At 44.4% G+C, this 27994-nt stretch overlaps 6 protein-coding genes across 6 annotated transcripts; 4 read left to right on the top strand and 2 right to left on the bottom strand.

Moving 5' to 3' along the window:
* Window positions 1–726: 726 nt before the first annotated feature.
* On the top strand, window positions 727–1326 carry LOC4324903 (uncharacterized). Its single transcript, XM_015774565.3, has one exon. The coding sequence runs from the start codon at window positions 776–778 to the stop codon at window positions 1103–1105; it is 330 nt and encodes a 109-aa protein (XP_015630051.1). The 5' UTR covers window positions 727–775; the 3' UTR covers window positions 1106–1326.
* A 2273-nt stretch (window positions 1327–3599) lies between these two features.
* LOC136355507 (uncharacterized) lies at window positions 3600–4040 on the top strand. Its single transcript, XM_066308178.1, has one exon. It carries the CDS (start codon window positions 3600–3602, stop codon window positions 4038–4040), a length of 441 nt encoding a protein of 146 aa, XP_066164275.1.
* Window positions 4041–8268: 4228 nt separating this feature from the next.
* LOC4324902 (protein AUXIN-REGULATED GENE INVOLVED IN ORGAN SIZE) lies at window positions 8269–9214 on the bottom strand. Its single transcript, XM_015786976.3, has one exon. The coding sequence runs from the start codon at window positions 8958–8960 to the stop codon at window positions 8517–8519; it is 444 nt and encodes a 147-aa protein (XP_015642462.1). The 5' UTR covers window positions 8961–9214; the 3' UTR covers window positions 8269–8516.
* Window positions 9215–10883: 1669 nt separating this feature from the next.
* On the top strand, window positions 10884–14582 carry LOC4324901 (serine/threonine-protein kinase rio2). The gene is made up of 13 exons (XM_015766261.3): window positions 10884–11162; window positions 11266–11312; window positions 11692–11762; window positions 11845–11958; window positions 12056–12231; window positions 12323–12411; window positions 12500–12617; window positions 12781–12854; window positions 12928–12975; window positions 13069–13234; window positions 13626–13742; window positions 13858–13929; window positions 14017–14582. Exons 1-13 carry the CDS (start codon window positions 11079–11081, stop codon window positions 14314–14316), a joined length of 1476 nt encoding a protein of 491 aa, XP_015621747.1. The 5' UTR covers window positions 10884–11078; the 3' UTR covers window positions 14317–14582.
* Window positions 14555–18744, bottom strand: LOC4324900 (MLO-like protein 1). Its single transcript, XM_015766260.3, has 14 exons — window positions 18357–18744; window positions 18165–18222; window positions 17730–17965; window positions 17091–17207; window positions 16945–16999; window positions 16679–16770; window positions 16478–16552; window positions 16322–16410; window positions 16118–16167; window positions 15873–15913; window positions 15571–15780; window positions 15398–15465; window positions 15249–15309; window positions 14555–15136 (listed from the first exon to the last, which is right to left on the bottom strand). The coding sequence occupies exons 1-14, from the start codon at window positions 18477–18479 to the stop codon at window positions 14903–14905; spliced, it is 1509 nt and encodes a 502-aa protein (XP_015621746.1). The 5' UTR covers window positions 18480–18744; the 3' UTR covers window positions 14555–14902.
* A 2660-nt stretch (window positions 18745–21404) lies between these two features.
* On the top strand, window positions 21405–27748 carry LOC4324899 (probable phosphoribosylformylglycinamidine synthase, chloroplastic/mitochondrial). The gene is made up of 4 exons (XM_015762141.3): window positions 21405–21762; window positions 22605–22713; window positions 22796–26994; window positions 27332–27748. The coding sequence occupies exons 2-3, from the start codon at window positions 22648–22650 to the stop codon at window positions 26987–26989; spliced, it is 4260 nt and encodes a 1419-aa protein (XP_015617627.1). The 5' UTR covers window positions 21405–21762; window positions 22605–22647; the 3' UTR covers window positions 26990–26994; window positions 27332–27748.
* The last annotated feature ends 246 nt before the right edge of the window (window positions 27749–27994 follow it).

Below are 27994 nucleotides of genomic sequence, written 5' to 3'. Positions count from 1 at the left end.
ATCAATTTCGTGTTATTAGCAAGCAACTAAGCAAGACGACACGGTCTCTGTCCTACCACAACCTGAACCGTATACTTACTAAACATATTCTCTTAATTCCTTAGTTCTCATTAATGTATTCAAATTTTTCCGTCCTCCTTTTGCATGTCCCTGTTTGAACAGAAGTACCCTAAAAACAGAACAACTCGTACTAATGAAATGACAGTCTAACTCTTGAGATTAATTCTTGATATTTCAGCTGCAGGTAGATAAACAGACCCAGAAATTACAAGCTGGTAGACCAGCCTCTATATTTCCATTCTCATGATCCATGGGCAACCTAACCGGTAAAAGAAAAACAAGAGCTTCCAACCACAAAACCATCAACCACACAAACCCACGGTTACCTACCTACTTTACCCAGCTAGTGATCACTTACGTAATCAACACAACAATCATGGCCTGATTAGAACAGCACGAGCCATATGGATTTAAGCAGGCGAAAAACCATCGACATCTCGAAAGGTTTCCAGGTACAAGCAACCATAGAGCCAAATCGCAAGTGCAACACCACCAGCAAAAACTAAAGAAGACGACGACACGCAAGCGAAAATTGCCCGAGTCAAACGGCCATTTCTTTATCTCATCTCCTGGAAGCTGACGAGAGACGAGAAGGTTGCGCCATTGTGCGAGGCACGAGTGCACATCGATCTCCTATAAAAGCCGCGCCTTTCTCTCGGGAAGGCTGGTTCCATTCCAAATCAAGCCAATCAAATTACCAAGTCAGGTAGTGCTAATGGAGGGGCTCATCCCGTTCATCTACAAGGCGATCAAGGAGAGGAGGAGCAGGACGTACTCCCTGTGCAGCTCCGACATGTCGGCGGCCCGAAGGTTCGGGAGGGTGGGGGAGGAGGAGGAGGACGTCGTCGCCTGGGAGGAGCAGAAGCAGTGGGCGGTGGACGGCGGCAAGTTCGCCGGCGGGGAGAGGGAGATGACGGCGCACCGCCGGCACCGATCGCTGGAGGAGCTTGCCGGCGAGGTGGGTGCCTCGCCGCAGTGGCGGCAGCAGGGCGGGCTGGCCAGGGGCAGGAGCGCCAGGATCTTCTCCTGCATCAGCGGCATGTGATGCTTCAGGAATCAGTGGGATGAAGTGGTAGTTCTTGTGTTAATTTTGCTCGTGTTTTGGTCGAATTCAAGGTAGGATTCGGCGGGGTGGAGAGTAAATTTCTACGTAGTTCGTGCAGTTTGTACTTCAAACAGATTCGAAGTGTATATATGCATGGATTTGTTGTACGTCAAGATGTAAATAGATGGTGATGGTGAACGTGATTGAACTTGTCCTGATAATCTTATAGTACTACATATATACTCCTCAGAGTTAGTTGTTGTCACGGACTGATACTCTGCCTCAGATCTTCACCGTAGACAAGTTGAACATGCAAACGACTAAGTATCTTCTTTTTTTTTTTACTAAATCACCACCTGAATATATTGAGCCAAATAATCTTACACAGAACAGGCTTTACCTACGCAAGCACAGGGACCCTGGAGGATAGGAGAACATAATACACGGAGAATACAAAGAGTAGAGAACAGAGATAGAAAAACCTCCCAAAAAATTACAATTAATGAACAACACCTGCAAAAATTACTCTGCCAAAAACCAAAACCTAATGCTAAACCCCAACTTATCAACATGCAATTCCTCTCACAGGCCAGCATGCCGGAAAAGACTCAAGTATCTTGATCCAATTACTACTTCTTTTGCCTCGTTTTCTGTCGCGGCATGGAGTAGCCCGAACTTTGTCTTCTAAGTGAAAGAAAATTGGGATCAAAACAATTAAATCAATATTTTTCTTCAGACAAAGCTAACTATTACGAGTGCCTCTCTACACACTATTGTACTATCTCCGTTTTAGGTTATAAGATTTTCTAGCATTGCCCACATTCGTATAGATGTTAATGAATCTAGGCACATATATATGTCTATATATATGAATGTTGGTAATGCTAGAAAGTTTTATAATAGGAAACTAAGTAGATATTGTGGGCTCTCTTTTCTTGCCGGGCTGGCGAGTATGAAACAAGGGTTTATGGGCCTAATCCAAGCAAAACGACGCGCAGCCCATAAAGCGGGACAAGTCAAAGGCCATAAAGGCCCAGATGCCCAGCCCAGCAGAAGCCGCGAACGCCGAGACAAGAAGGACGCAGTGCCCGGCATCCGATCGCCCGCGATCACGAGGAGCAGCCGAGCAAGCAGCGCCAGTGCAGGGTTTGGGTCCCCCCGCCACGGCCAATCCACCGGAAAGGTGGTCGGTCCGACCGACCACAGCGTACCGTAGCCAAGCGAAAGAAGCCGTCAAAAACATGGCTCCGCACCGGGCCGACCGTCTCGCTGGCTGTGACGAACGCACGCACAGGCGCGCGCGACGCCGATTGGCTGCAAGCTAACGTACGTTGCCGCCGGATAACAAGGCACCGCGCCAGCGAGCGCTCGGCACAGGGGATCATCGGAGCTAAAATCGCTCTCGCTCATGCAGATGCAGGCATGCATGCAGCGACGTCCTGTGATTTAGCTTAGCCCCACTGACAGGCGTCCCTGTCGAGGATCTCACGCATCCCGAGGTATATCTCGTGGCCAATTAAACGTACTAGTAGTACTACTAGTCTACTGCTCCCTCTGCTTCAGGTATAAGACGCTTCAGGTATAAGACGTTGCTTTAACTTTGATTAAGTTTATAAAAATGTAGTAACATTTTCAATCCAAACAATTTTATTATGAAAAATATATTTAATTATTGATGTGATAAAATTAATTTAGTATTATAAGTATTACTATATTTGTATATAAACTTAGTCAAATTTAAAATAGTTTAACTTTTAGCAAAGTCAAAACGTATTATAACCTGAAACGAGAGGGAATACTTTCTTTTGGTCTCAAAATAAAACCAATCCCGTGCTATAATGTGTCTCATCTTAGTATAATAAATCTAAACATAGAGTATATTACATGGATTACGTTTAAATTTGTGTATTAGGATGTGTTATATACCATTACAAGGTTAACTACGGAATGAGTACTACTACCCCCACCCTGAAAAGCCTCCAGCTCCACTGAAGAAGGCCATTCATGCCCAGCCACCAACCGATCCAGCAGGCACTGTAAAAAAGCCAGTGTACTACTACTACTCCTACTCCGTTCATCGATCTCCCGTTGCAACCACAGTAGAAACGGTCTGCCGCCTGCTGATTAACGGTACGACGACCGTAGGAACGGCCGTACGTGCAGCGATGCATGAGAGAAAAAAAAACAGAGAACGTAAACGAACGGATGTTTTTCACCTTGTAGAGCCAAAAACTCTGAAACCTGCACTTAAATGCCACTGTAGCGAGTGATGTTGAACTCTTTTTTCCCTTTGGCCTTCTCTGGCTTTGGCCACAGCAAGGAAGGAAGGATCAATTAATAACGCGAAGCTGTAGTAGGCTAGCTAGGAGTAGTAGTAGGAGCTCACACTATCTCTCTCTCTCTTCTCTTCCACCTCTCGTAGCGGCTCAAGCTGGTCAAGCTTAAGATAAGCCAGAGAGACGAAGAGCAGTGCTCGAGGAAGAAGGCGTTGGCAATGGAGGCAATGTCGGCGTTTGCTCCGCCGCCTCCGCCGACGCAGCTGATGGTGCCGGTGGTCGGGTACGGCGGAGGAGGAGGAGGAGGCGCGGGGGAAGGGACGACGACGGCGGTGAGGGGGTCTTACGGCCCGGTGATCGCCATGCTGGCCGTCCTGGCCGTGCTGGCGGCGGCGGCCGTCGCCGTCGGCCGCCTCTGCTTCGGCCGCCGCGTGCATCTCGGCCAGGCCGCCGCCGGCCACGACCTCGAGGCCTGGGTGGAGCGCACGTGCGGCCCGTGCGTCGGCGCCAGAATCTTCTCCACGGCCGGTGGCGCGAAGGAGGAAGGTGGCGAGGCATCAGCTGCACCGGCGGAGCCGCCGCCGCCGCCACCGCCGGCGGCGGCGGCGGAAGGAACGGAGCGAGGAGAAGATAGTTGCATTGTTAGTGGTGGGTCCTGAAATGACTCATTGTAATTTTTTTTCCTCAAAACTTTTTCATTGAATTCGTGTGAGATTATTTTTTTGGTGCGGCAGTAGAGTTGAATATAATCTCTACTACTACCATGAGTACCATCTCGTCCCATTTTGAGCTAAACCAACTGAATTCGCGATGCGGCAACGCAAAACAGCGTGGATTTGACGGTTGATTGCGGCAACCACACATTGTCGCGGATTTTCTCGTATTTTGCCCGTTGCAAAACTGCATGGTTTGCTAGCTAGCTGCCGTGTTTTCTTGTTTCCGGTCCGTTTGGTTGGGGTGGGCCGGGTGCGTTCGTGCAGCCGTGCACTGTTACCGCGGTCGCGGATCGAGGCGGTATCTGTGCTTGTTTCGCTAGTATGATCCGTGCGTTGCTGACACGAGGGTTGCATGGCGCGGGGCTTTTCCGTTTCTACAGCATCGATGATCAGCTGAGCTGAGCCGCCTCGGTTGCAGCAGCACATGAGGAGGTCAGACAATATACAGCGGGTCAGAGAATACAGCGTTGACTGTCCTAGGATTGCACGGAACATAAGAAAAAAAATATACATACGAGTACGGAGTACTAAGGCCAGTATACGCATACATTTAAAATATTAAATATAGACTAATAATAAAATAAATTACAGATTCCGCCCTTAAACTGCAAGACGAATTTATTAAGTCTAATTAATCCATTTTTAATAAATGTTTAATGTAGCACCACATTGTCAAATCAAGTCGTAATTAGGCTCAAAAGATCCGTCATGCAATTTACATGCAAACTGTACAATTGGTTCTTTTCCACATTTAATACTCTATGCATGTGTCCAAACATTTGATGTAATATTTTTTGCCAAAAATTTTTGGGATCTAAACACACCCTAGTATTTTTGGGATCTAAACACACCCTAGTAATAATATTCAGCTCGACCATAAACACAACAAACAACGAAAGTATTCCTTCAGCTCTGTCTTAAAAAAAAAACAATCTTCGGAATGTTCATCAATTGGACTATGTTTTCTCCTTCATCTCCGGCGAACTCAAGATGGCCTGCAAGTTCTTTCGGCATTCTCTGGCGGCCACGGAGGCGTGCGCGCGCTAGCTAGGGCAGGACCGTGGCCACACAATTGAATCAAGGGATAGACGATCCAGCAAGATATAGAGCCTGATGGGTTGTCTATATTTTCTAATAAGTAAAAATAGCTTATATAAAAATAAAAATTAGTCTATACGTAAAATTTTTATATATTCGTTCGTAATGATTTAAAAGTCAATGCTAAAAAAATTACATTGAAAATATATTAAAATCAACTTTATAATTAGGAAAATTTAATTTTTGACTTTTGCTTTGTCTTGTTAGGCTAACCAATGGGGCTCGTATATACAGGAAAGTACAAATTCAAACGAGTTCAAATGGGCTTCTGATTGCACGATCAATCGTGACTTGAATGGTGCCCAGTCCAGACTCCATAGAGTACCGTGGTCCCAGCTGGCTACTTTCCGTGTTAGATAATCCATACATGCATGCAGCACAAGATATTGTTGCATTGCATGCTTACTGGCGCTTTAAATTTTTTGTTGCCGACCTTAGCTAACCAAATGAGCAATGATTTTGAAATGTTTTTGTTATTTTTCCCGTGAATGTATAGTAACTCACCATCGTATATACAGTTGTACGTATATATAGAATTCGTACTATTACTATATCCCAGGGTACAGACAAAATGCGTACTATGCGTGGCCTGTACATTCGATCCGGCCGAATGCATGCATGCATGTCTATGTCTACCTGTTTGATACTATATAAACTGAACATCTTTTTCTCTTGATTACGTGTAGTTTAAACGCCATGACGTTGAACATTCTGCGTGATGAACAATTGTTCTCTCAGAACGTACGATCGGCAAGCCCAAACTACTAGTACTACACACAGGGCACAGCTGCGTCGTCGTCGTCGTCTCCAGATGCATACAAACTCCATCATTCTGTTTGCACTGTACTATAGTGTTATTCTGAAGCGTTAACCAACACGCTGCTAAATGCCATCAGCCTGAAGACAAGTTGGTTGCCTTTCGGAATTCGGGCAGGGAAAAAATAGTCTAATTAATTGCTCTGTATCCGTGCTCGATCGCTAGCTAGCTATCTCCTTTGAACGCTCATTTGTCCCGGCAGTGACGCACCAACAGTTTAATTTGTCATCGGCAACCTGAAGACAAGTTAGTTTGGCATCATCAATTCATCATCTGCAATGCATACAAGCTTACATTCCTCTATGCGCTAGCTGACATTGCATACAGGATACGTACAGCTAGCGAAGCATATATATTGCTAGTCATGCGTGTGTATATGGGAGCGGAGCAGATGGAATCAAACACAATTGGGCAAAAAGGCTGCTCCTCCACTGTTCGCCGAGCTCATCGAAACCCGTGCGTTGTTCGAGGCGTTTGGCACGCAGCTGGCCAAGTTTTAGTCCTGATCTGCCGCTGTTCATCACCAGTGGCATCAAAATTACTGCCGTACAGTAGGAGCTCTGATTGTGAACCTTTGTAAGGTGGGTGATTTGGTTAAGAGAGACAAGTACCCTGCACTGGGTGACATCCTGGGCCCACTTGGGCTGCAGTTAAGATTGCCAGGCCCATGCATGCATGCATGGGGTGCAGGACCGGTTGATTTGGGTTGTGAGGGATCGGCGGGGTGCAGAGGCCCGTGACGTGATACTGGATCGGCGGCAGTGTTGGATCAGGCAGGCAGGCTATAACCCACTGAGCGGTTTTGTCTCGACCCAACCAGCTCTATCTGGTCCAGCCTTGACCTCCTCGTTCGCATTATGGACCGCCACTTCCTGTCTCGCCAAATGGGTCTCCGTAACTCGGTAATAATTTTAGATCTTTCTCCTTTTCTTTATCTGAACATTTTTAATCTTTAAAATGGATTCCCTTGTTTTTTCTTCTCTATCAAAGCAAACCTTTTAACCTGCCATGATCTTACAGCTAGTTTTGAAAGTTTTTAGAGTGCACTTTGCACGTATAATGATCTAGATATATCCCTAATAATAATTTGGCGGTACTGTGGACCCACCACGACTAAAGTAATGTTAAAGAAGTTCATCCACTTATATATGTAGTGGCGTTCTAGCTAGGTACAAGAAGAATAACCATAACAGTTTATTTTTTTACTAAGTGAAAATAAATGGAATATATATCCTTATTACTGGAACCCACGTAAATCGTAAACAAATCAGAATGTATTTGTCTAAGTTAAAGCATACTCTCTCCGTCACATAATATAAGAAGTTAGATCGGTACGGTTATTAAGAAAGTAAAAGTAGGTAGAAGTGAGTGGTAAAGGGTTGTGATTGGATAAGTAGTGGAGATAGGTGGGAAAAGTAAATGGTGAATGGTTGTAATTGGTTGGGAAGAGAATGTTGGTGGAGAAATTGTTATATTTTGGGACAAATTCTAAGGGTTAAAATTTGTTGTATTTTAAGACGGAGGAAGTATAATTTATTTTGGGTCCATCATTTTCCGAGGCGCCGTATGATCGTTGTTAACCCAGCCTGTATATGGGTTTACAAGCTCGTTTAGAAATGGAACAAGAAAATGATATCTCACTACTAACTCTAGCCTTTAACTCTGTAAAAAAACGATAACTCCTAGCTATAAATCTGGACAATTGAGTTTTTTTTTAAACAGATGTAGTAATTCGCACCTGGTTTAATTACAGCCATCCACCCATGATCCCTTTCCCAAACTTTAATTACCTCTCGTACGACGTACGGTACGTTACGTACGGCTGCATACGCTAGGTTGGTGAATATGGTGGTCGGCGAGCCGAGACCGTGCGCGTTAAGTTCTTCATGCATCGCGGTCACGTACGTAGGCACGCACGTTTTGGATCTCGTGGAAATAACCAGCGATTCGGCTGGATCATGTGGCTTATGGCGCGCGGAAGTCAGCCACGGCGCGTGGGCGGCCGAGTGGGTTAGATCGGTACAGGAAAAAAAGAAGAAGAATATGGCATGTTAGACCTTCCAATATAGTCTCGGCACGGGACCGGGTACATGCGTTCGTTTGTTCGTGTAGATTAATTAACCACACATGATACATGTAGTACTGTACTAGCAGTCTAGCATGGAAGCTTCGTTGTGTGATCACGTCATCCATGTGACGCAGGGTATTGTCTCATGACTCATCTTGAATTGAATTGTAAAACGAGCTCATACAAAATGTTCATGTAACCTTGATTTTTCCTTTTTTCCCCTTCTTCAGAAGGGCATGTGTTTTGCAGGTTTAGCCCGGGTCGATCTATCGGATCAGCAGTAATCAATTACAGCCCAGTAATTACAAACTCATCGTCCCCACTAATCTAGCAATAGAGAACTAACCGTCTCTTTACGCTAACCTAAAATCCTAAATGAACTGTGGTCTGTGGAAGATAAAAAAAAAAAGCAAGAAAAGAATTTCATTTTCTCTATCTACAAGCAAGACGAGCCGACGACGTTGCTCTGCGCGTCGAGCGGGACGAACGCCATGGCCACCAGGACGGCGAGCAGGCACACCGGCACCACCAGCAGCAGCGACGGCGGCGGCGGCAACGGCGGCAGGACGAGCGGCAGCAGCACGAGCGACGCGGTCACGCAGACGAACGCCATCACCAGCTCGACGGTGAAGTAGCCGGGCGCCGTCTGCGTCTGCGTCTGCGTCGTCGGCGTCGGCGCCACCCGGCGGCGGCTCGACGTCCCCGGCCGCCGGTGCTCGTCCTCCGCCGCCGCCATATGTGTCCGCTTAGGACGATAAGCTGATCCGCTTCTCCTCTGATCCATCACCACCAGCCGATGTGCTGCGACTGCTACTGCTGCCTCTTCCGACGGGATCAAGAACCAGAATTCAGGCTCAGAGCTGCGGATTGCAAAGCTCATTCAGACAACCAACCTCACTTGATTAATTTCCTCTAAGACTCAGCTTTGTTCCTCTCTGATCGACCGAGATGGAGGAGAGGCTGCGAGAGAATGGGAGCCTTTTCGTTTAACAACTGCACACTTGGAGCATATAAAAAAGAAGAGGCTTGCTTTGCTTTGCTTTGCTTGCTTCCTTCCTTCTAAGCAGATTCTCTGAACCGAGCAGGGGCCAAGTATGCGCTTTATTCGCGATGGTAAGCACGCTACAGCTGCAGGATTTGACCGGACTTAATTGGCAGCTGATTAATCGATCCATATCTCATGCATGCTCGTTTTGGGCCGTACGTACGCTGCCGTGGACCGACAGTGACATCAACCGGGGAGATCCCTGGGAATTGAAAGCTGAGATCTTCGGAGTACGGAGCCGGCCGCGCCGCCCGGCCGGGTGCAGCGTATGTGCAGCAGCGGTGGGTGGATGCAGATGCAGATGCAGAGAGAGAGAGAGAGAGGCGTGAATTCCAAGTCTCTGGTGCGTACTATTCCCTCCATAGTATAAAAAACAAACCTAATACCGGATATGATATATATATATATATATATATATATATATATATATATATATATATATATATATATTCATCATACTAGAATATATTCGGTTCTAGATTCGTTTTTTATGGAACGGAGGGAGTAGTATTCTCTTCGTCCCATTATAAGTACAGAAAAATTTATGAAAAAGTTTTAAAACCTAAGTCACGCATAAAGTACTATTTATATTTTATCATCTAATAACAATAAAAATACTAATTATAAAAATATTTTAAATAAAATAGATAGTGAAAGTTAGACATTAAAACTTACAACTATGCTGGTTATAGAACAGAGGGAGTATTAGTAGTAGCACGTTGCTACGACTTCGACGTCGTCGTCATCGCGCGTGTGGTAGTTGTGCGGCTCTGCGGCATGGTGTGTATTCTGACCGGCCGGTAGCTGGTCGTCTTTTCGTCTCCTTGCGAGGCAGGCATGCGTCCGTGCTGCCTGCCGGCCAGCTGGCCGACAGCTTGGGGTTCGGGTGGCTGCCTGCCTTTGCTGCAGGTTCAGTGCTCGCGTTCAGGACATGAATGATTGGTACATGGTCATGTGCAAATGATCGGTAGGTCGATCAGTAGGTGCAGACATGTAGGATCGGCAATGTCAGCAGCTGCTCACTTGCTCGCATGCCATTGTGTCCGTGGGCATTCGGAATGATCATTACCTCATTGGTCACTCGAAGAGAAACATTGTAACATACCAAGGGCAGGTGCAGATGTATACAGCTTGTTTGCCTAATCAATCCATCAAAATTTCTCGACTTGCCTGAGATTCAGTTCTCGGTGGGTGATGCTCGGCGAGTTTGGGATTCAGACTTTATCAGAGGATCAGATAGTTGCAAACATGGTTCCTGTACACCCCAGTCGAGAAAGGTACAAAGGTGAATTATACTTCCTGGCAAGTGGTGGAATCACGTAACTTGATTTTAGAAAGGGATGGGATGACATAATAATTTGCATATGTCACACGACTCGGAAGTGTCGCGTTGATTTCAAAATCGAACCAGTGTTGCGTCATACGAGTGTCGTTTATTGGCACCGGTGATCTGTTCCTTATTGGATTCGTCCGGTCCGGTCATGAGGAGGAGGCAATCAGGAAACCAGGGAAATGGCGAGTGGGTGCGTCGAGCTCGAGCCGTTGACGGCGTAGCTCCGTGTAGCTCCGGCCGAGACAACGACGAGACCGAGGTTTCCAAAGGGAAGTGGACGTCACTCACTGGGCCGGCCCAATCCAATATTCCCAGCACATCAAATCTGGAGATATGGAGGCCCATAATCAGAGATGCTCACGTTCCGTCCTCGCATTCTCGGCTTCTCGCCACCGGCCCACGCCTCTCTCCTCTCCCTTCCTCCCAACCCCCACCCGCCGCCGCCGCCGCCGCCGCTCGATTCCAACGTCTCAACCCTGACCTAGCGCCGCCGGCCAGCCGCTCGCCGCCTCCTCCGCGCCCTCACCTCACAGTTCCCACCCGTGCGCCTTTCCACGGGCTAGGGCGCCTGCGGCGCGGCGGAACAGCAGCCGCAGCAGCAGCAGGAGGAGGAGGAGGCCATGAAGCTTGACGTGAACGCGCTCCGCTACCTCTCCAAGGATGACTTCCGCGTCCTCACCGCCGTCGAGATGGGCATGCGTAACGTAAGTTCTGATACACTTGCCACGACCATCCTTAAACCCAGCACCGCGTGAGAATTGCTGTGTCCTTGTGCCTGACTTGGTGGTCTTGATTTTGGATTCGCAGCACGAGATCGTTCCTGCCGAGCTCGTCGACCGCATCGCCGGATTGAAGTGAGTGCTACTTTTGGCTCGGGATTTTGCTGTATTTGTTTGCTATAAATCGTTGCTGCACAGTCGGTGGATTTGGTATTTTTATGGGGAACGTTGTTCATGAAGTTGCAAATGGATGATAGTAACAGAGCTCTTGCTTTCCATATTTATCGCGCATAAGTTTTAGAACTTCAATACTTCAATATTGTTATTCTAGAAGCACAGAAGTCACCCTTTTGTGATGTTTGGTGTGTGGGACATAGGAATGGATGTGTATCCACTAAAATAGATAAAAAAAAACAAGTTGGAATTTGGAACTGACTGCTTAGAACATTGGTTTTAAGACTTGCAACAATATGTCCTTTGAATGTGTTCTAATTCTTCAATCTTATGAATGAAGGCACGGAGGCACATATAAAGTGCTGCGGAATTTGTTGAAGAACAAATTGGTGCATCATGATGCTACTAAATGTGAGTTCTCGATGCTGAAATTTACTTTTAGATGAAAATTTGGGTTAACATAGCTGCTTTTTGCTGGTCTGTCTGGACGCAGATGATGGTTATCGGCTCACATATCTTGGGTATGATTTCCTCGCCATCAAAACCTTGGTTAATCGTGGAGTATTTGCTTCAGTTGGTCGGCAAATTGGTGTTGGAAAGGAGTCAGGTACATGCTGTTGATGATGTTTTCTCATGTTTTACTTTTATGTCACAATCGCATATCAGATGTTCTAACATTTGTCTAATCTTTCCTTTACCTGCAGACATCTTTGAGGTTGCCACAGAGGATGGTACCGTTTTGGCCATGAAGCTTCATAGGTTGGGTAGGACATCTTTTAGGGCTGTGAAATCCAAGCGTGACTATTTGGCACACCGGAGGAGCTTTAATTGGTTATACCTGTCACGACTAGCGGCCCTAAAGGAATTTGCTTTTATGAAGGTTTTTGCTGACTATACTTTTCATCAAGTTAGTTGTAGCTAGATTCATATTTGCTTGATAATCATTTCTAGTTTACTTTATGAAATTCCAGGCTTTAGGAGACCATGGATTTCCAGTTCCCACTGCTGTTGACTGCAACCGGCATTGTGTGATCATGTCACTTGTGCAGGGATATCCACTGTAAGTGACATCATTATCATTAAGTTACTATCTAAGGTTTGAGTTTCTTTAGGCAGGAATTGATCAAGTGCCATTTTTCCTTATATAGCGTTCAAGTAAAAGAGTTACAAAATCCAGACGATGTTTTTGACACAATTCTTGGCCTTGTTGTTCGTTTGGCGGAGCATGGGCTGATACATTGTGATTTTAACGAGTTCAATATCATGGTATTGCTTCTTGTACCTTTTATAAGTTCACATAGAATTCACTCTTTGGTTGCCTGCAAACAGTCAAACAGGTGTCAAGGTAGAACAATGGTTGTAGTTTTCTAGATTAAACTTCTGAATAATGTCACCATATTTTTTCTTTGTGTGTATTGATGTTTTGCAGATTGATGATGATGAGAAAGTTACAATGATTGACTTCCCGCAGATGGTATCTGTTAAACATCGGAATGCCCAGATGTATGTGACATATTCTAGTAGTTAAGAGAAAGACTACCTTTGTATTCATTATTCATGAGTTTTACTTTTGCAGGTTTTTTGATCGAGATATTGAATGCATCTACAAATTCTTTAGGAAGAGGTTATTGTCTATTTAATGCTGGAACCTCAACAATTCATTTTGGTGCACTTCAACACATTTGTCAATAAGCTTTCTTTTGTTTATTTATTGTAGGTTTCATCTTTCCTCAGAGAAATGTGAAGAACAGGATGGGTCAGACATTGATGATGATGAGAATAGCAGGCCATCCTTTCTGTCTATACAAAAGGCTGCTGGTTCATTGGACAAGGAGCTAGCTGCCAGTGGTTTCACCCGAAAAGAGCAAGTTGAGATGGACAAGGTAGGTCAGATTTTTTAGTTTATATGAACCTCTTGTTGGTGCATATTTATATTTCAGAGTTCAAAGTAAAGCCACAAATGCGATTATCATGGGTAGTAATTGTACTGGGCTCATGTTAAAATGTTGGTTTCAACCAGTAAGGACCAACTAATGCTCTGCCTCAGTTTTGTGGTCACATCTCCTTTTCCCTCGTCATTTTGTTAGTTTTGATGTGGGTACACAAATTCAACATCAAGCTTGTGACAATTGAGAACCTAATGTGATAATATGAGTCAAACATTATGAAAGCTAAAATTTTTAGAAACAACCTTGGAAACCCTTTGGATATGCTTCTATGTGGAATCATGTATCAGTTTTTTGGTCATTATCTTCTTTGTTCAACTGATTACAGTACATTGACCAAAATGCTGAAGAAGAGAGCTCAGATGATGATTCAACATCAGAACAAGATAATGAGGATGGTGATGATGTGGCTGTTAAAATCGGTTCCTTAAAAATAGCAGAGCAGGTATTGATCCATGTAGCAAATATATTTAATTTATATGTCAATAAATTGTGCCATTGCCAAGATATCTAGAAGTTTCAGTTTGCTCAAGTTGTCAAATTTGGGGTTATTTGCTCAGGATTCTGCTGAGGTGCCTGATTGCACTCTTGCTTCAAAAGATTCAAATGAACCTGAAACTTTTGCCAAAGAGGTTAGTCAATTTTATTCGAGTGACTACTGAGTACTGACTGGACAAGACTTTTTCCTTGGACGGTGCTTATGTTGTTTTACCCTGCAGAACGAAACGAGCACAAGTTGCAGTGGTGAGAACAACTCAATAAATCCATCCCCTTCTAGCAATGGGGACGCTAAGGAGCCAACTGAATCACAAGACAACGATGATAGTGACGATGACTCATCAGATGATCCTGATGGCGAGGATGATGATGCTTTGGCAAAGCAACTGAACAAGCAAAGGAAGAGGGCAATTGCTGCCGCGCATGGGCGGAGAAGGCCTATCTCCTCAAGGAATGCATACAAGTACAAGGGAAAGGGCACCATGAATTCCAAAATCGAGAGGCAGGCATGCAAATGGTGATTGTTGTACGAGTCATTTATAGCAGGAATACTTGAGATAAGTCGAGCTTACGTTTTGTACGGCTGTAAGAACTGATGACTGTTATATGGAACGAGCATTATGTGTGTTCTTCACAGTTTTGGTCGTAAGAGTGATGCTTCGTCCATTATTAGCCTGTCGAATAGTTAACAGTTAAAGCGCCATTTACTCTATATGCATCATCTGATGAGTGTTGTTGCTTGCTGCTGGACAGCCTGAATTGAAGCAAAGTTCAGTTTTTTTGTGCCTGTTCTGCTTACTACAAGCTGCTTCTCCAGTCACTACCTTCTCGGTAGGTAAATTCTAAAACTCGACAACATGTGTGTCGATCAAAGGTAGCAAGCATCCTATCACACTGTATCGCCATCTTCTACTAGCTACTAGTAGTAGTATCATACAACTCTCCTCTTGACTATTGCCATGCAAACTACTGTCTGCTAGAGTACAGTAGTACAATAGAACAAACAAAACATAGCTGACAGCACAGCTGATCGCAGTTTCTGGGTGCACGGCAACACTGCATTTCTCGACGGTCAGTAGGTCACAAACACACACTGCTTCCGGGCCACTACTGATTAGTGCGCATGTCACCGCCATTGCTGCTGCCTTCCTCGCTAGCGGCGGCTCGCCTCACCATTTGTAGAATGGAAGATGGCTGTGATGACCCATTTGTTGATCCAGCTCCAGCCATGGCGCCGTTGCTCTCCTTCAACCCTTTCCTCTTCTTGGCCTTCTGCGCCCAACCAACAAGGCCCTGCTGCACATGCTCGTCGAAGATCTCCTTCTTGAAAAAGGAGCCCATCTTTGCATAGAAAAAAGAAGGAAAAAAACGAAGGTGTCTCAGTTTTTCTGTTGCCAATAAGACAGTTGATGATGAATAAACAGAGCAGTAGTCATGGCAAGTATTGACACACCTGTGTGACAATTGCATATATAGGCAAGGTACTGTAGCTGCAGAGGATTTGAACGATGGCCCTGCAAGGTAAAGATTAATCAAACTTTATGGCATTTGCTGGTTCAAAATGGGATAGATAAGCAGAAAGCCAGAAACAGTATGAAATACCCGATGATAAGCCTTGTCAGGATAAAAGGGACGTGGTCCATGATGCAGGAGTTGAAACCGTAGGTGGTCTTTCAAAGAAAAAGGAGAAGATATCACTCATCATAGCTAGCCGACAGCTTCAGCTCTTTAATTTCTTTTCTACTTTGTGGTTTGTAGAGTTCCATCACACTTACCAGAATCCAGAAGAAGAACGCGATCTCGAACGCGTTTTGGAAGAGGATAAAATGGATCAGGTATAGGATCACCTTCGGCCGTCCAAACCAAAAGTGCTCGTCTGATGGATTCACAACCAAGTCGCCCTCAATTGCAGAGTGCTTCTCGGCAACCTCATGGGCTAGTTGGGTTATGACATGTTCTAGCTTGGTGCCAACGGCCAGCAAAAGCTGCAAGCAAAATAAGTTAGTATTACTCAGTAAGTTCAGTCTTGAATCCATAGGCATTTTGCTTTATCTGGGGCTGATATAAGCAAACTTACTAGAAGGGGAACGAAGGAGATCCAAAAGTATGTGTGCCAACCTACAGATTATCAAGAGCTGATCATTAACAACGGCATGCTGAAAATAGTTGCAAATAAGTGAAGACTAGAGCTGAGAAATTTTCTTTGTTGAAGAACTTAGCCTCTAGTGAACAAGAAAATAAGTGGCTCTATAAAGTAGTGAAGAAGGCAAAACAGGGATCACAGAGCCTTCTCTTAGAAACGTAGTAGTTCTCAAAACTTACCATTAACATTCAGCAGCAGGAATATCATAACGAATATCCACAAGTACCAGCTAAATGAAAAATTGTATAAAAAACATAGTTAGATTCGTCAATCAACGTGATAAAAAGTAAATCAACAAGAAACAAGACTTGTAGCTAACAAACTGATCTGGATGTCATTGAATCTAGAAAATGATGGTATCCCAGTTTTAAACTTTTGATTACCTTATACCAACCACTTTCTTAAAATCTGCTTCCAAAGCTCGTACCATGTATCTGTGGAAATCGAACTTTGGGTTCGCACGGCAATGTGTCTGCAAAGAAAATTTGTCTCATAACGACGATGGAATATATTCTAGTGTTCTGTTGGGCTATTCTTACCTGGATAAATCCAAGTCGCATTGTTATGTAGTCTGATTTAGTAACTGACCCAGAAAACTGCTTAACAAAAGAATGCTGCAAGGAAGATGCTTAATTAGCTACAAGAACCGTAATTGGTTCTATTGCAAGGAAAATGACATTTTAATCAGCTTTACTTCATATAAAGGATACGACTGCAAACTACAAGAGATGATTTCTTACCAGCCAGCTTAGTATTATGGAATCTTTGCCAATACCCTTAAAGCGTTCCCTGATAAATTCAAATTGATGCACATGGGTCACCTTCTTGGGCGCTGCATAGTTCCATAGAATTAATTATATGAGTTCATCATACAGAAAGCTGATACTAACAACTGTCTATTTCCAGCATTAACTATAGTTTTCAAAAGAAAAGGTAGCTGCCAAACCACTATATATATCATATTATCATCACATCAAAATATGAGCAACAACTAAAACTCCAATACCATTTTGAGCAACATCTTTCTGGATGTCATTTTCCCAGTGTTTCCATTGATGAATCTGCTCAATAAAATTTTGAAAAAAATATAACCATGATGAATATGAATCATATGCCTGAAGTGAAAGGCATTTCATCGATCATTATTTTTACCTTCGCTCCTCCAAGAAGCATAGTCAGAGCACTGAAAATCACATGTGTGATGGCCAGAACAAAAATGAAAATATGCAACTGATGGAGTGCTTCAAGTGACAGCAAAGGAACCTTTCCCTGAAGGGAAAAGAAAAACACTTGAATTCATTAGTATAAAAGCATTAAGGAGATATCTGGGATATTTAACTCTTATTGTGCCTCCACATTATCACTTTTAACAGACACACATCTTTCAAACATGAAAATATGTGAAAAGTAATTTGCTTTGAGTTTGCATAGGAGACTCTAGAAGTCAAGATGGTCTCTATTGTTTAGAGTTCTTGACCAAATGCAACTGTAAAATATGGTCTTCTTGTCCTTACACAGAATGATAACTGCCAATGGACAATTAAAAAAAAAAGGCAAGACCATCCATCCATTATTTCAAAAGAAGGATCGCCTCCATGTGCCATCCCAGGCTCCTAATTTGCAGTAACCCACATGGCTACACGAGGCATAAACCCTGCCATATTGCAGATTACTGACATGTACTGCCACGAGAAGTAACTACTACTATCAAGTATCAACGTTTGTACTGGATTATTTGGGGGAAGAAGGATTTGAAGCATATAGTGCCATAGATTCCAATCTTCCATCTACCTTGTTCTGGCAATGGTCGGCCCCTGTTCCACCATCGGCAAGCAGCCGCCGACCGAGGTGGCCAAGAACTCCGGCAGCAACGAAATGAGCTTCTGACGGGCCGCGTTGTTTGGACTGGTCCTCCATCTTTCGACATGGAAGCAAGTAGTTGGTCCACTTGGGAGGAACGCATGTCTTCTGAAGAATCCCTTGGGACACCGTCAGCAGCAGGGAGATGAACCCCAGAAGCATCAGCTCTGCATCGGACAGGAAATGGACAGAAATCTACAGCTCATGTTTGTGCAAAGAATCATCCTTTCTCTATGCATATCAGGAAAAAATGATGCGACAGTTACATAACTACAATGTTTACAGCTTGGTCTAAGCTAGGTTGAAAGGAGAAACATCTGTTCCTTTTTCAATGAACAGCATGAACTGTACAGAGAAGGCTAGTACCTTCTTTCACCTTGAGGAGAGCCTCGAATAGCGCCTTCTGGTTCTTTCTCTTGAGCGTCTGCCATCGCAGCGAGCAACGCCATAGCGCATTAATCCGAGGAAGAGAGATTGAGATGGGCAACAAAGCAAAAAAAAACGTACGCCTCGATCGGCATGGTTGGCCGGCCGGCCGGGGAGATGGTTTTGGTTTACCTTGCCGAGGTAATGGAGGCACCTCTCGGCGGCGAGGGAGATGAGCACGATGAGGGAGCAGATCGCCGCGACGATCCACGTCGGCGTGAACTCCAGCGCCGCCGCCGCCTCCGCCCTCGCCATCCTTGCTCTCTCCCCCCTCGCCTTGCTGTTGCGGGCAAACGAAACGCGCGCACTGCAAACTCCGCAAGAAGGCACGAGCTAGAGCGCGCACGGTCCACGGGAGAGTGAGAGGGACGGGAGCGGCGTCGCGAGGCAAGGCAACAACGACGGCGACGCTTCCGCCGCCGATGCTCGTGACGCGCCGTATGCCGCAGGGTGGTGGACTGGTGGAAGTGGGAGGTGGAGCAGTTGGACAGGGGGGTTTACTAGTTTTTCAGCTGGGATCACGTCGCGGTGTCAGAATGGTGGTGTTTGAATCTTCTGAATAGGGAGATGAAGGTGAATATTAAGTTTTCTACGAAAAACGAGGTGGTAATAACATGTGATAAATTAAGTTTTAATCATTATAAACTTAAAAAATGGATTAATATGATACTCTCTCCATCTACTTTTAATATTCATATTTCATCTTGACACATAGACCAAAGATAAATAATTCTACTTATCATCCATTTAAATATACTACTAGTCATTTCTCGTAAACAAGCGATTCATTAATATTTACATTTCTCGATGCCCATGTAGCCAATCTTGTATGGAAGAATAAAGAGTCATGCATTAAATCCAAAAAAGTCATTAAGATGATAGGTTGTTAAAATAAAATATACCTATCAAAAATAAAAATTTCAGGTTTGGAAATATTACTATCAAAAGTAGATGGATTGTGTATTTTAGAACAACTTTTATATAAAAAGTTTTCGCACGAAATATACCGTTTAGCAGTTTAAAAAGCGTGTCATTTTAATCCAAAAGTTTATTCTCAAATTTAATTTAAGAGGAAACGAACAGGTGTCCTAAAAATACAGTAACTTATGTGATAAATACATTTAAATTCATAATCCTGAAATGTATTTTATCTCATCATCTATTCGTTTTCTAAAAATAAACTTAATATTTTCTCCATCGCAAAATATAAAGACCATCCTAGTACTGTGTTTGTAATTCTAGGTTCCCAACCCCTCTCCATCGTATTTTACGTGCACGCTTCTGAAACTGCTAAACGGTGTGTTTTTTGTAAAAAGTTTCTATATGAAAGTTGCTTAAAAAAATTATATTAATCTTTTTTTTAAAAAAAGCTAATACTTAATTAATTACGTGCTAATAGACCACTCCGTTTTTCGTGCGTACCGTGCATGATGTAAACACAAGATTGTAAACACAGCCTAAACTGTCTATCTGGTCGTAGTATAAAATGTTCGATTTTAGATTTTTATATTTTAGGTCGAGGAAGTACGAAATACGAGACGTCCTGCTAGAAGATGCGTATAGCTCAGTGCACTACACCAAGCGACCGATTGGCTCGCGCGCGGATAGATCCGCGAGCGGCTCCGCGTCCGTGCGGCAGCGTACACCACCGGCAGTCCGGCACCCGCGTGCCGTTCGTCCGCTCGCGTACGTGCCGCCATCACAGCGCTCAACCACGCGGTGCAAGTACACAACACACGACGCGTCGTGAGCGCGTGCGTCGTGGTCGTCGGGTTTGGTCATGAGGAGACAGGCGTGGACGGCGAACGGGTGAAGCTTCTGGTTCTGGGTTGGGTATGTAGCAGCACTGCGGCTAGGAGCAGTGCTGGTAGAGAGAGTACAATAAGCCTAGTCAGCTGGCGGCAAAATCATCCACGTAATTAAAATCTTCCGTGGAAGAGAGAGAGGGGGGAAGAGAGAGCCAACCGGACGCTTATTTAAGCGCTAGCGCTAACACAATAAACAATGCTCTGTCACATGCTTACATTGAACCAAAGGTGCAAGATTATCTGTGGACCCATGTTACAAAGACTGAATGGGTTAGGAATTGAGTAAGCTGATGACATGCATCATTAAATCAAAGTATAAATAAAGCATAGGCAGTCGTGTAGAGAAAAACGATGAACAAGCTATTGTATATATCTATTTTTGTGGTTAACTCTAATAGTCGATGTGTAGATTTTTGCAGCCAACTACCGGCTATATTATTAGACCTGCTCGTACGAATAGGTTGTTTCGTCTGGGGTTGAGTGATGGACGAGAGGCGTTGTTGCTTTTCTGCACCTGATCGATGACACATCGAGAAAAAGAGCTGACGAGCACGGGAATGCCTGTGGTCGAGAGGTCGGTCGGTCTGACCGATCGAGCAGAAACATCAATTAGTACAGCACTATCTCTGAACTGTCACTACGTTGCTCCTGGTGAAAAAGAAGTGGCTTCCTCGTTGGTTGTCTTTCTCATGACCTTCATCGTAAAGTCATAGATACCTCCTACAATGACCACTCTACAGTGGACTAGTAGCGGTGTTATTAATTTAAACCAGCAGTTTTTCTCTGTTTAGGAAGCTTAAAATTCTAAAAAACAACTGTTTGGTAGCCAATTTCTAAGAATCAAAAAAAAAACTAGGCTTACTAGGTTCTAACTTCTAGTTTATTTTCTAGATTTTACAACTGCAGCTTTTCAGAATATGATCCAGCAGCTAAAAACTACCCAAACAGATTCAAGTACATCTTAATTAATTTCTCTACGATTCAAGATTCGAGGCTAAAATATGAGTATAGGTTAAACTGATCCTCCTCGTCGTTCAGATTAACAAGTACTGTATACTAGATTAGTGATGACTACATTATTGGTCAACAAAATTAATCCAATCCAATCCTCCTCGTGATGCTCCTACGTAGTCATAGCCTTAGCAGCTTTCGTTTCTTTTTCCTCGAAAGACCCGCACGGCCCGCCGCGCGGAAATGACGCAAGTTTTCCAGGGCCATGAGTTCTAGGCCCAGTAGCAGAAAGGTAGGGCCGTAGGAGGGGCTGTGCGGCCCAACAAGGCCCATCCGCAAAGCACGCGACGCGATTTGCGGAAAAAGGCCAATTTGTTCGGGAATCTCCTTTTTGTGTCCGAGATGCGCGGATGGAAGCGGCGGGATCAACGAGAGCCGTCGATTGAAAGGCGCCCCGTCATTCTCGCGGATACCCACGCTCGCCCTTCCCGCGCCGCCACCGCCACCACCGCCGCCGCCGCCATCCCACCCAGCCACCTCCTCCCCGACCGCCGCCGTAGCCCTCCGCGACGCCGTCGTCCTCCTCCGCGCGCTGCTTACCGGCCTCCCACCGCTTCCTCGAGCGTGAGCTCCGGCAGTCGCTGTCCCCTCCTCCCGCTGCCCAACTCGAAACAAAGCCTGCGAGCGAGGGAGCGCTTGGCCGCGCCGTCCTCCCTCCTTCACCTGTACTGGATTTGTCGGCGTTGATACGGACCTGGACTGATTGGTTCCCTCCACCGGTGAGCACGCCTTACGGGTTTAGGTTGTTTAGATTTCTGCTAGTTCTTATCTCGCTCATTTATATTTTCTTCTCTCTATAACTCTCTCGTTGCTGTGAGGAATCGAATCCAATCGGATTTTTATAGCCTTCAAGTTTGAACTAAGTTAATCGCCTCTACCTCTGGTTGTATCTGTGTTTTATGGACTATACTTTGGAGGTGAGATTATTTTCGTGTAAGCTCACAGCCCCACGGGACTAATCCTATCTAATGGGAATGAGAGTGATAAAAGTGTGTATGCGACAGACGATTGATTGTCTACTGGTTTGGTTAGCTTAGCGGCAAGATAGTAGAGAGGAAGATATTTTGAACCATGTGTCACTGTCGTGGTGGATAATCCTATATCCATATCCTTCACATCTTCTTTTTTTTTCCTCTTTTTTTTTTTGTTTTGTTCTGGTTATCCATGCTATGTATAGCGATAGCAAATCATGGCGCTTGGGTTGGTGTGATGGATTGGTAATTGGTATACCTTCTGTGGGTTTACATAATCTGATATACCAACTCTGTCTATCGATAATTTCAAAGGTAATTAGAAGCGGTTTTAAAGAGGAAGGAAATTGTGCAGTATAACATCGAGATTCGTTTTATTACAGTATTGGCAGATTTTGTATCACTCTGTTAGGAATAATCAATTGGGTATACCCTTCTTGATTATTTAGTGTTTAAATTTGGAACAAAAGCAACGTCGTATTATTTGAGCTTAGCTATACATTGTCAAAAAACTCGGAAGTGCAAGCTTATATTGTGATCATGCAAAGTTTAGTAAAGTCAATATCTGATTCCTGTACTATGTATTGCAGATCGTCCTTTTTTCACAAAATAGATCCTTGGATTTCTTGAAACATGGTATCTCCGGGTGAAATGTCAGTAAGCAATCCATTACGCTTCCAAGGCTTTCCTTGTAATGTGGTAAGCGACCTTTGCACAACCGCGGATGGACTTTTTTCCCCCATAACATCATTGTGTTCTTGTGTGTCTACTCTCTACGTAGGGAAAAAGAAATGTTTTCATTGCTGCAAGGAGTTCTGGACTGGGAAGGTCGCGAATTGCTCAACAGTGCTTTCAGCAACATCATATTTGTTATCCAGGTGTTCGAAGAGCTTCAGTTCCTAATGTCCGAATGCTGCCAGCTCCTGGTGCTTTGGTTTCCAGGGGGGTTGACAGTTCATTGGTTCCCAAAACTGGTAATGCATCAGAAGCTGGAGTTATTCAGTTATATCGTATACCATATCTTCAAGAGAGTGAAACAATTGAGCTACTCAGGCAAGTTCAAGCAAAGGTTTCTTCTAATATTGTGGGTATAAAGACTGAACAATGCTTCAACATTCAATTGGACAATGCATTAACTCCAGAGAAGCTTGCAACACTTCAGTGGCTCTTAGCAGAAACCTATGAACCTGATAAGTTACAAGCACAAAGCTTTTTGGAGGAGGAAATCTCTAGGAGCCCTTATAGTGTCATTGTTGAGGTTGGTCCCCGGATGACTTTTTCAACAGCGTTCTCGACCAATGCTGTCTCAATATGTAAATCTCTCTCGTTGATGGAAGTAACTCGCTTGGAGAGATCAAGGAGATACCTTTTGTGCCTGGATCCTGGCAATGGTCCACTTGATGAAAGCCAGCTTAATGACTTTGCTGCTTTGGTTCATGATAGAATGACAGAGTGTGTTTATCCTAACAAGCTCACATCATTTCATTCAGATGTAGTTCCTGAACCTGTCCGTATTGTTCCAGTCATTGAAAGGGGAAGGGAAGCTTTGGAAGAAATAAATGTGAAGATGGGACTTGCTTTTGATGAACAAGATATCAAGTACTATACCCACCTCTTCAGAGATGACATCAAAAGGAATCCAACCACTGTTGAACTTTTTGATATCGCACAATCCAATAGTGAACACAGCAGGCATTGGTTTTTCAATGGAAAGCTTGTGATAGATGGAGAAACCATGCCGAAAACCTTGTTTCAGTTAGTGAAGAGTCCCCTGAAGGCCAACCCCGATAATAACTCTGTCATCGGATTCAAGGACAACTCAAGTGCAATAAAGGGATACCCAGCAAATCAGCTGCGCCCAACAATTCCAGGCTCCACTTCACCATTATCTGTTATGATGCGTGAGCTTGATATTTTATTCACAGCAGAAACCCATAATTTTCCATGTGCTGTGGCACCTTACCCAGGAGCTGAGACAGGTGCAGGTGGTCGCATAAGAGACACACATGCCACCGGAAAGGGTTCTTTTGTTGTTGCTTCTACTGCTGGCTATTGTGTTGGTAATCTCCGAATGGAAGGTTCATATGCACCCTGGGAGGATCCATCCTTTTCATATCCGTCGAATTTGGCCTCCCCTTTGCAAATTCTGGTTGATGCTAGCGATGGTGCTTCTGACTATGGGAATAAGTTTGGTGAACCTCTAATTCAGGGCTTTACTAGAAATTTTGGGATGAGGCTGCTTAATGGGGAACGGCGTGAGTGGCTGAAGCCAATAATGTTTAGTGGGGCAATCGGGCAAATCGATCATGCACACATATCTAAGGGGGATCCAGAGATTGGGATGCTAGTTGTGAAGATTGGTGGCCCAGCATACAGAATTGGTATGGGTGGTGGTGCTGCCTCAAGCATGGTTAGTGGACAGAATGATGCAGAGCTCGATTTCAATGCAGTGCAGCGTGGAGATGCTGAAATGGCACAAAAACTATATCGTGTGGTCAGGGCATGTGCAGAAATGGGAGAGAGCAACCCCATTATCAGCATTCATGACCAGGGTGCTGGAGGAAATTGCAATGTAGTGAAGGAAATTATCTATCCTAAGGGTGCTGAAATTGATATACGATCAATTGTTGTCGGTGATCATACATTGTCTGTCTTGGAGATATGGGGTGCTGAGTACCAGGAACAAGATGCACTTCTGGTGAAGCCTGAGAGCAGAAGCCTGTTAGAGTCACTTTGTGAAAGGGAAAGGGTTTCAATGGCTGTCATTGGTACAATTGATGGATGTGGAAAGATTGTTTTGATTGACAGTGCTGCTATGGAGCATGCCAAGATAAATGGCCTTCCTCCTCCAACCCCTGTTGAGGATCTTGAACTTGAAAAGGTTCTAGGAGATATGCCCCAAAAGACCTTTGAATTCAAGCGAGTGTCTCTAGTCAGCGAGCCCTTAGACATTGCCCCTGGAGTAACAATCATGGATGCTCTGAAGCGAGTATTGAGTCTTCCGTCCATATGTTCTAAGCGTTTCTTAACCACAAAAGTTGACAGGTGTGTGACAGGTCTTGTTGCACAACAGCAGACAGTTGGACCTCTCCAACTTCCTCTCGCAGATGTGGCTGTGATTGCACAGACATATACTGACTTGACAGGTGGTGCCTGTGCCATTGGAGAACAACCAGCAAAAGGTTTACTTAATCCCAAGGCCATGGCAAGACTTGCTGTTGGGGAGGCCTTGACTAATCTGGTCTGGGCTAAAGTTTCATCACTTTCTGATGTCAAAGCAAGTGGTAACTGGATGTATGCTGCAAAGCTTGATGGAGAAGGTGCAGATATGTATGATGCTGCTGTTGCATTGGCTGACTGCATGATTCAACTTGGTATTGCAATCGATGGGGGAAAGGACAGTCTTTCCATGGCAGCTCAATGTGATGGTGAGGTTGTCAAGGCTCCTGGAAATCTGGTCATCAGTGCTTATGTGACATGTCCTGATATAACATTGACAGTAACTCCTGATTTGAAGCTTGGCAATGATGGAGTTTTGCTGCACATTGACCTGGGCAAAGGAAAGCGCAGGCTTGGTGGTTCTGCTCTTGCACAGGCTTTTGATCAAATTGGAAATGACTGCCCAGACATTGATGATGTTCCCTACTTAAAGAAAGCTTTTGAGGCCGTTCAGGAATTGCTTAGTCAGCGCCTTATCTCAGCTGGCCATGACATTAGTGATGGGGGTCTTATTGTGAGTGTTCTTGAGATGGCATTTGCTGGTAATTGCGGTGTTAAGCTGAACATTGACTCAGAAGATTCGGGCCTTCTTCAAGCACTCTTTGCCGAGGAGCTTGGCCTTCTTCTTGAAGTGCACTTGAAAGATCTCAGTGTTGTGAAGCAAAAGCTTGAAGCAGGAGGCATTTCCGCTAATGTAATTGGACAAGTTACAGCATCACCAGATATTGAGCTAGTTGTTGATGGCAGGCTGCATCTCAAGGAAAAAACTTCAGATCTCAGGGATATCTGGGAGGAAACAAGCTTCCAGCTTGAGGGGCTACAACGCCTGAAATCTTGTGTCAGACTTGAGAAAGAAGGACTAAAGCACAGAACATCACCATCGTGGTCTTTGTCTTTCACTCCCAAATTTACAGATGAAAAACTGCTGACTGCTTCCTCAAAGCCAAAAGTTGCCATCATTCGTGAAGAAGGGAGCAATGGTGATAGGGAGATGGCTGCTGCATTCTATGCTGCTGGATTTGAACCATGGGATATCACAATGTCAGACCTCTTAGCTGGGAAGTCTTCTCTAGAGGAGTACCGTGGGATTGCATTTGTTGGTGGTTTTAGCTATGCAGATGTTCTTGATTCAGCTAAAGGGTGGGCTGCATCAATCAGGTTTAATCAGCCCCTCATACAGCAGTTCCAGAATTTCTATAATAGGCCAGATACTTTCAGCCTTGGAGTGTGCAATGGTTGTCAGCTAATGGCTCTTCTTGGCTGGGTACCAGGATCAGATGTCGGAAGTTCTCTTGGTTCAGGTGGGGACATGTCCCAGCCAAGATTTATTCACAATGAATCTGGTCGTTTTGAGTGTCGGTTTACAAGTGTCTCTATAGGGACCTCTCCTGCTATCATGTTCAAAGGAATGGAAGGTTCTACACTGGGCATTTGGAGTGCTCATGGTGAGGGGAGAGCTTTCTTCCCAGATGAAAATGTTCTAGCTAGTGTTGTGAACTCTAACCTGGCTCCTGTGCGGTACTGTGACGATGCTAATAACATTACCGAAGTCTACCCGTTCAATCCCAATGGCTCTCCCCTTGGCATTGCAGCCCTTTGCTCCCCTGATGGAAGACATCTTGCTATGATGCCACACCCAGAGCGTTGCTTCATGATGTGGCAATATCCATGGTATCCCAAGGAATGGCAGCTTGAGAAGTGTGGTCCCAGTCCCTGGCTGCGCATGTTCCAGAATGCCAGAGAATGGTGTTTGTAGTGCAGGTACAGCAGACTTGCATTCGATTTTCAAGCATAATGTTTTCCTTGCTGAACTTAGTTTCATTTTAGTACAGCCCTAGCGAGCTGCAAGTTAACTGAAACTATTTACCACTTTTTATTCAACATTCCTGTCTTCATCAAATGACATGCTTATGTTACTTATTAATCATGATATTGTATGTGCTATGAATTTTGTGAAGAATACTATTCATATTTCCCAACTCAAGAAAACTACACTACATGGGTGGCTGGTGCTAGGCATGTGCATTGTTCATGTAGGAATGAACTATCGAATGACACCCAATTTTACTTTTTTTTTTCAATTCTGCAACATATATAGGTACCTAATTGATGGCCATATGATGAATATAAAAGCTTGGAGCTGTGGACTCATTTGGATACCGAAACGTGGTGATATCAGATGCTGGTGCGATGCGCTCAGCAGTCAGCATTGTTGTTACTGAGGATCGAATAAATGGGTTCAGCGAAATAATTAAAAGCAGATTTTATGATTCTTTCTTGCAGCTCTGAATCTTGCTGCTGGTTTGAAACTAGGAATCCTGTAAGGCTAGTAGTGTTTTATTAGGCAGAGGTGAGGAGGCCTCAGGCCTGCAATGCTGTTAATGAGAATAATCCTGTTGGCCCTGCAGTGCTGCTTTGAGAATACTATAGCAGAACAGGACACATGCCCATAATGTGTTGTTCGATTGTCCCATGATACTGTCATCTTTCTTCTATGGCTATCCGTTTTCCACCATTTGTCCTCATGCTTTTACCATGCATGCATTCTGAATGATATCATTAATCTGGAGTAGATAATGTCCTGATAGGTTGATAGTGAGTTAGTGACATCGGATTGTACTGTAACCGATACTAGTTGATGCAGTATTATGGCAGGCTTCTGCTGGGTTTGTCAACTGGGAAGGAGGCAGCGCCAATTCGACAAGGATATATTATGTATTCAAAGTTGCTCATTGGTCAAGCCTGTAGGAGTATCTATTTA

This window comes from Oryza sativa, chromosome 1, assembly GCF_034140825.1.
Source record: "Oryza sativa Japonica Group chromosome 1, ASM3414082v1".
In the NCBI taxonomy this organism is placed as follows: domain Eukaryota; kingdom Viridiplantae; phylum Streptophyta; class Magnoliopsida; order Poales; family Poaceae; genus Oryza; species Oryza sativa.
Note: the sequence above shows the minus strand (reverse complement) of the source record. Positions and strands in the feature narration are given on the sequence as shown.